We start from the raw sequence: 8,622 nt of genomic DNA, 5'->3' as shown, positions 1-8,622 counted from the left end.
TAATTCAAATAAAATAGCAAATAAAATATAATTTGATTTTCATATTTTTCTCCAATATTCCTGTCCTTTTTAAGAAGTCATATTATCTTCTCTTTTTAAAATTAAATATTGGAAATAATTGGAGAGGAAATTATTAAAATTAAAATGATCCTCTTTTCAAATTTGAGAAAAATTCAAATATGAAAATTTATGAAATCTCCAGTCTCTCCTTGGGTCCTTGAGTTGCTTAAGATTTCTAGCATCGCAACCAAAAATGCAAGTAAAATATGAGATGCATATGATGACCTATGTATAACATCCAAATTGAAAATTTGGATGTTACACATCGTCCGGCTACTTCATCACGCTACACTAAACATGCCATCGGACTACCAAAATTGGGCAAGTTTAGCTATGGTGGAGTTCATCCATGGCTGCCTTGCCCTTCCCGATGCCCTTGTCGTCCTTCTCGCGGAAGTACCGGCCGAAGACGCAGTACAGATCGAGCCAGATCTGCTCGTCGCCAGAGGTGTCCTCGTCGTCGCTGCCCTCCTTCTCCTCCTTCGGTGGCTGTCCGGCCATGGCACGGACCGCCCGATTCAGCTCTCGGATGAGGGCACGAATGGCTTCCTCCTCTGCGGTCGCTCGCACCGTCGCATCAGCCTCCTTCGCCGCCGCCATTTTCGCCGTGATACGAGCCTCGGCGGCCCTTATCCTCTCCTTCCCACGGCGGACCACCCGTTCCCGGTGGGACTCATACTCTACCCGACCGGTGATAGGGAAGGACATGTGTTCCGGCTGGGACCGCGAGGATCCAGCACCAGAGAACCCCGAGCGCCCAATGAGCCGAGCTATGGCGTTGTGGCAGACGGACCCGTCCGTCGTTCGGGCGCTGTCCTCCCGGGAGCGGCATAGTGCAATGCGAACTGCCATTGCCTCCTCCAACCCACACGGGATGACACCCCAATCGACGGATCCAGACTGGTCAGAGTCTGATCCACTGCCTGCTATGGCGGAGAAGGACGAAAACCACCGGAGGTGAGCTCGGGTGACGGAGGGGAGTGGAGGGGAGTGGAATGAAGTGGCTAGGGTTTGCTCCGGCGAGAGGATGGGGACGAATATAAGTGGGGTCGGGTGGGCCAGCATGGGCCAGGTCCGACGTGGCATGCGTGCCCGGGCGCCCCTATATCCTCCGCCTATTTGGGCTGGATATGGGGTGCAGGTCAGCCCGGGTGTTTGAGGCCCTTTTGAGGCGTCCCTCCGAGTGGAAAAAATGTGACCGGTGAGTGACCGGGCAGCCTGTCCGGACGTATAAGACATGTTTAAGAGATCCGGCTATAGATGCTCTAAATTCCGGAAAGTAATAATTGAAAACATCTCAGGGTTATTACAAAACAACTAAATTCACCAACCCTAGCATTGCAGAAGGAATGTGATCACATGAACTTCATCATCCAGTTAAGGGTTCATCTTCACCTCTTCAAGAAAAGCCCTCCCTTCATGAGCTGCCCACAAGTTTCTAGTTTCCGTGTCTGGTCCTGGTTCCAATTGTTAGTAGTAATCTTGACAAGTAAGGTTATTAGCTAGATTAGATTAGTTAGTTAGCCGACGCTGTGTGTGGTTAAGTCTAGTTGAGCGCAAACCGAAACAAGTAGCTGTGTTGCTTGGCCGGTGCGTTGCTTGCATAGAGACGTGCGTGCGTGTGCGTGGGCGTACATGTAGTTAGCTGGTTAGCGGCCGGTATGCGTCGTGCGTGAGTTAGTGCGGTGTGTGGCCGCTGGCCCTGGGTGCGTGGGTCAGGCTATTTAAGCAGAGCTGAGGGCCGCGACGTCGACAAGGGGTTAGTGATGTAGTCGTGTGTGTGCGCGTGCGTTCTCAGCGGTGGTTTGTGCCACCACGTCGGTATGTGCCAAGGTCAGTTTGTGCCCAGTAAAGATTAGGCCGTTCGTGCGGTGAGGTGTTTGTGCGCCGGAAAAACTTGTGTCCAGTATATTTCTCCTTTCACCTTTGTCTAAGCGAGTGAGAGAGGAGATGAGCGGCGAGCTGGTCCGGGGATTGTCCCAACACCAATGGTGCCCTTTGTTTTACAATCACGTTTCTGAAATCTGAACACAACAGTTACATCTGACTTTTACATCCGAGGTTCTATTTCTTCACATGGTCTGTGCTATTTCACATTTACATCTGACCTTTCCTTCGCGCATACTCTGAGGTTCTATTTCTTCACATGGTCTGTGCTATTTCACATTTACATCTGACCTTTCCTTCGCGCATACACGGAGCTGCTATCTCTGAAAATTCCCCATGGTTGCGAATCCCCTGCTCGAGAGGCGAAACCTCGCCCAAGTGGAATTGCGGCCGTCAGCAGCTGCTCGCCCAAGCCTCCTCTTGCCACCGCCGCTGATGCCGGACTTCCTCGAGCTGCTGTACGTGGAGAAGGCATAGTAGGATGAGACGGTGTTGCTGTCCGTGACCGGCACCGCCATGCTGACCGAGCTCACTGGCAGCAGGCAGTTGGCCATCAGGGCATGGGCGCCATCACCAGCGCCGTGCGTATCGTGTCGGTCTTGGCCGTGCTCGTTGTCGCCGCGGAGGAAGGTGATGTCGAGCTCGAACAGCTCCTCGTCGTCGTCGGTGACCATCATCTCTCCGTGACTGTAGCTGCCCCCGTCGTCGCTGGTCAGCACCTCGTCATCGTCGCCGTCCTCGATCATCGTGATTGCGGCGATGGTTTCTTGGCCGATGGCCTCGACTTCCATGGCTAACGACATTGCGCAAGCTACGCGCCTCCGATCACTTGTGGCTACTTGAGATCGGACAGGTGCGGTGCAGGGGCTATATAGCTGCACACGTGCGTCGTTCACGCGCCAACATGTTAGGATTTAGTATGACGAGAGCGCTGCATGCGGTGTCAGGCAGGATGGTTGAGTTGGTTCAAACTTGTTGCAGATGGTTGGGAAGAGTACTAGCTAGGCTGCTAGGGGGTACGGTTGGTGATCTAGTAGGCAGCCTACTTTCTATATTTTCCTTTTGCTGGGGACTTTGCACATTATTTTAAACGGATGAAAGCTTAAGCTGCCTGGTTGCGCGAGCTTTTGACCACTTGTCCAAACTGAAAGTCCAACTTTTTCACAGAAAACAACTTTCAATACACCCACCCTTCATACAAAAGTCCAATTAAGCACTCTAATTATTATTATTTTGCGGGAAATTAAGTACTCTAATTAGGTTGACTAAGAACATGGATCAATGCATGTCTAAACTATAAAGGCACATCCAATGCATTGTCTCTTAACACATAAATCAATCATATATAGTGGAAAGTTTTTGGAGACAACCACCACACGTAATCAATCATATAGTGGTTTTTTAACTCCAAGGTTCGTCCCTACACTCTTTATTAGCAGTAAATTCAAAAAAATACAGAAAATAAATAAAAAAAATCTGAAACTTTGCGACATCAAATATGTTCAAACTTTATAGGTACTTGCAAGTTTTCATGCAGAAAAAACATTCAAGGAGCTCTACACCAGAAAAAGACTAGTGCTCAAAACTTTGAGCACTTTAAGCACAAATATCTGTTTCTCATGTGTACACCTTTCTCTATATGATATTTCGTTGTTAAAATTTCCAAGCACCTGAAACGTTTGAACATATTTGATGTCACAAAGTTTCAGATTTTTTTTTCGAATTTACTGTTCATAAAGGGTGTAGGGATATCCGAGAGCTGTATCACCTTTATCATATTACATTTAGTTGGTTTAGGGATCATATTTGCATCTCAAACATGTTCTCTAGTTGCAGAGAGAAGGAAAAGAATAAAAAATAGAGACTAGCACATCAGATCAATGCATTAACTACACTATATAGGAAAACGAGCTAAGAGCATGGCTAATAGAAGTCCCAACTACTGGCTGTATACCAGCTCCATGTCAGCAATAGCCTTCATAAAAGAAATCCCGTGTAATAAGGCTGGTTCTGAACGAAAACCCCAAATTGAGAACCAACCCCCCTTCCCTTCCTCCCGGGTCGCTCCCGCGAGCGACTGGGGGCAACCCTAGCCGCCGCCTCCCTTCTCCCCTCCCCCGCCGCCACCGTGAGGCGCCGCCGGGCAAAGCCCGGCCGGCGTGGGTGGCGGCGGGACCTGCTTCCTCTCCACTTGTCTCTCGACCGGTGTTGGACGGCTCTGCGAGTGGAGGGTGCTGGGGTGCCGCGGGACCCAGCGGCGCGACGGCGGGCACTCTAAGCAGAGGCGACCTCGCCTGCGGAGGTGCGGCGGCACCCTGATGCGACATCAAATTGACCGCAATGCGGCGGCTTGCTACCTCTTGAGCATGCCTTGGTTTTGCCTTGAAGAGGAAAGGGTGATGCAGCAAAGTAGTGTAAGTATTTCCCTCAGTTTTTGAGAACCAATATCTCAATCCAGTAGGAGACTACACGCAAGTCGCCTAGTACCTGCACAAACATCAAGAACCTCGCAACCAACGCGATAAAGGGGTTGTCAATCCCTTCACAGTCACTTACGAAAGTGAGATCTGATAAAGATTAAATATTTTGGTATTTTTGTTGTATAGATTGGAAAATAAAGATTGCAAAATAAATAGTAAACTAGAACTATAGATCGGAAGCTTATATGATGTAAAGTAGACCCGGGGGCCATAGGTTTCACTAGTGGCTTATCTCATGATAGCATATATTACAGTGGGTGAATAAATTACTTCCGAGCAATTGATAGAAAAGTGCATAGTTATGATGATATCTAAGGCAATGATCATGAATATAGACATCACGTCCGTGTCAAGTAGACCAAAACGATTCTGCATCTACTACTATTACTCCACACATCGACCGCTATCCAGCACGCATCTAGAGTATTAAGTTCATAAGAACGGAGTAACGCATTAGGCAAGATGACATGATGTAGAGGGATAAACTCAAGCAATATGATATAAACCCCATTTTTTATCCACAATTGCAACAATACAATACGTGCCTTGCTGTCCCTACTGTCACTGGGAAAGGACACCGCAAGATTGAACCCAAAGCTAAGCACTTCTCCAATTGCAAGAAAGATCAATCTAGTAGGCCAAACTAAACCGATAATTCGAAGAGACTTGCAAAGATATCAAATCATGCATATAAGAATTCAGATAAGAACCAAATAATATTCATAGATAATCAAATTCATAAGCCCACAATTCATATGATCTCGGCAAACACACCGCAAAAGAGTATTACATCGAATAGATCTCCAAGAACATCGAGGAGAACTTTGTATTGAGAACCAAAGAGAGAGAAGAAGCCATCTAGCTAATAACTATGGACCCGAAGGTCTGTGGTAAACTACTCACACATCATCGGAGAGGCTATGATGTTGATGTAGAAGCCCTCCGTGATCAAATCCCCCTCCGACATATCGCCGGAAAAGGCCTCAAGATGGGATCTCACGGGGACAGAAGGTTACAGCGGTGGAAAAGTGGTTTCGTGGCTCTCCTGGATGTTTTTAGGGTACATGGGTATATATAGGCGAAAGAAGTACGTCGGTGGAGCTCCGTGAGGCCCACGAGGGTGGAGGGCGCGCCTACACCCCCTGGGTGCGCCCCTGCCTCGTGGAAGCATCGCGGACTTCCAGACTTGTACTCTAAGTCTCCTGGGTTGCGTTTGTTCCAAGAAAGATCCTCGCGAAGATTTCGTTCCGTTTGGATTCCATTTGATATTCCTTTTCTGCGAAACACTGAAATAGGCAAAAAAACAGCAATTTGCACTGGGCCTTTGGTTAATAGGTTAGTTCCAAAAATAATATAAAAGTGCATATTAAAGCCCATTAAACATCCAAAACAGATAATATAATAGCATGGAACAATTAAAAATTATAGATACGTTGGAGACGTATCAAGCATCCCCAAGCTTAATTCATGCTCGTCCTTGAGTAGGTAAATGATAAAAACAGAATTTTTGATGTGGAATGCTACCTAACATAATTCTCAATGTAATTTTCTTTATTGTGGCATGAATATTCAGATCCGAAAGATTCAAGACAAAAGTTTAATATTGACATAAAAACAATAATACTTCAAGCATACTAACCAAGCAATTATGTCTTCTCAAAATAACATAGCCAAAGAAAGCTCATCCCTACAAAATCATATAGTTTGGCCATGCTTCATTTTCGTCACACAAAATGCTTCCATCATGCACAACCCCGATGACAAGCCAAGCAATTGTTTCATACTTTAGTATTCTCAGACTTTTTCAACTTTCACGCAATACAAGAGCACGAGCCACGGACATAGCACTATGGGTGGAATAGAATATGATGATGGAGGTTGTGTGGAGAAGACAAAAAAGGAGAAAGTCTCACATTGACGCGGCTAATCAATGGGCTATGGAGATGCCCATCAATTGATGTCAATGTGAGGAGTAGGGATTGCCATGCAACAGATGCACTAGAGCTATAAATGTACGAAAGCTCAACAAAAGAAACTAAGTGGGTGTGCATCCAACTTGCTTGCTCACGAAGACCTAGGGCATTTTGAGGAAGCCCATTGTTGGAATATGCAAGCCAAGTTCTATAATGAAAATTCTCACTAGTATATGAAAGTGACAAAATAAGAGACTCTCTATCATGAAGATGATGGTGCTTCTTTGAAGCACAAGTGTGGAAAAATGATAGTAACATTGCCCCGTCTCTCTTTTTTTTCTTTTTTTGGGCCTTCTCTTTTTTTATTTGGCCTTTCTCTCTTTTTTTATTTCCTCACAGGACAATGCTCTAATAATGATGATCATCACACTTATATTTATTTACAACTCAAAAATTACAACTCGATACTAGAACAAATATGACTCTATATGAATGCCTCTGGCGGTGTACCGGGATGTGCAGTGATTCAAGAGTGACATGTATAAAAATTATGAGTGGTGGCTTTGCCATAAATACGATGTCAACTACATGATCATGCAAGGCAATATGACATTGATGGAGCGTATCATAAAAAACGGAACAGTGGAAAGTTGCATGGCAATATATCTCGGATTGTCTATGGAAATGCCATAATAGGTAGGTATGGTGGCTGTTTTGAGGAAGATATAAGGAGGTTTATGTGTGAAAGAGCGTATCATATCACGGGGTTTGGATGCATCGGCATAGTTTGCACCAACTCTCGAGTTGAGAAAGGGCAATGCACGGTACCGAAGAGGCTAGCAATGATGGAAGGGTGAGAGTGCGTATAATCCATGGACTCAACATTAGTCATAAAGAACTCACATACTTATTGCAAAAATCTACAAATCATCAAAACCAAGCACTATGCGCATGCTCCTAGGGGGATAGATTGGTAGAAAAAGACCATCGCTCGTCCCCCACTGCCACTCATAAGGAAGGCAACCAAACAACACATCCTGCTTCAAATTTGTCACACAACGGTTACCATACGTGCATGCTACGGGACTTGCAAACCTCAACACAAGTATTTCTCAATTTCAGAATTACTTAACTAGCATGACTCTAATATCACCATCTTAATATCTCAAAACAATCATCAGGTATCAAACTTATCATAGTATTCAATGCACTCTATATGGAAGTTTTTATTATACCCATCTTGGATGCCTATCATATTAGGACTAATTTTATAGCTAAAGCAAATTACCATGCTGTTCTAAAAGACTCTCAAAATAATATAAGTGAAGCATGAGAGATCAATAATTTCTATAAAATAAAACCACCACCGTGCTCTAAAAAGATATAAGTGAAGCACTGGAGAAAAATTATCTAGCTCTAGTAGGCCAAACCAAACTGATAATTCGAAAAGACTTGCAAAGATAAACCAATCATACATAAAAGAATTCAGAGAAGATTCAAATATTGTTCATATATAATCTGGATCATAAACCCACAATTCATCGGATCTCGACAAACACACCGGAAAAGAAGATTACATCGAATAGATCTCCAAGAGAATCGAGGAGAACTTTGTATTGAGACCCAAAGAGAGATAAGAAGACATCTAGCTACTAGATATGGACCCGAAGGTCTGAGGTAAACTACTCACACATCATCGGAGGGGCCATGGAGTTGATGTAGAGGCCCTCCGTGATCGATGCCCCCTCCGGCGGAGCTCCGGAAAAGGCCCCAAGATGGGATCTCTTGGGTACAGAAGGTTGCGGCGGTGGAAATAAGGTTTCGTGGTGCTCCTGGATGTTTGCGGGGTATGTGAACATATATAGGAGGAATAAGTAGGTCGGTGGAGCAACGAGGGGCCCACGAGGGGGGAGGGCGCGCCCATGGGGGTAGGCGCGCCCCCTTGCCTCGTGGCCGCCTCGTTGATTGCTTGACGTCCACTCCAAGTCCTCTGGATCACGTTTGTTCCAAAAATCATGTTCCCGAAGGTTTCATTCTGTTTGGACTCCGTTTGATATTCCTTTTCTACGAAACACTGAAATAGGCAAAAAATAGCAATTTGGGATGGGCCTCCGGTTAATAGGTTAGTCCCAAAAATAATATAAAAGTGTAAAATAAAGCCCATTAACATCCAAAACAGATAATATAATAGCATGGAACAATCAAAAATTATAGATACGTTGGAGACGTATCACACGCATACGCGGGCGCACCCGGCAGTGAGGAAGAGTAGTACACGGTAG

The 8,622-nt window shown here is 45.4% G+C and overlaps 1 protein-coding gene across 1 annotated transcript; it reads right to left on the bottom strand.

The window, feature by feature from the left end:
• Nucleotides 1-2,102: 2,102 nt before the first annotated feature.
• LOC125555827 (uncharacterized) lies at nucleotides 2,103-2,875 on the bottom strand. Its single transcript, XM_048718661.2, has one exon. The coding sequence runs from the start codon at nucleotides 2,748-2,750 to the stop codon at nucleotides 2,265-2,267; it is 486 nt and encodes a 161-aa protein (XP_048574618.1). The 5' UTR covers nucleotides 2,751-2,875; the 3' UTR covers nucleotides 2,103-2,264.
• Nucleotides 2,876-8,622: the final 5,747 nt, after the last annotated feature.

The sequence above is a fragment of the Triticum urartu genome, chromosome 5A, assembly GCF_056163025.1.
Source record: "Triticum urartu cultivar PI428250 chromosome 5A, HENAU_Tu73, whole genome shotgun sequence".
NCBI classification, from domain to species: Eukaryota; Viridiplantae; Streptophyta; class Magnoliopsida; order Poales; family Poaceae; genus Triticum; species Triticum urartu.
Note: the sequence above shows the minus strand (reverse complement) of the source record. Positions and strands in the feature narration are given on the sequence as shown.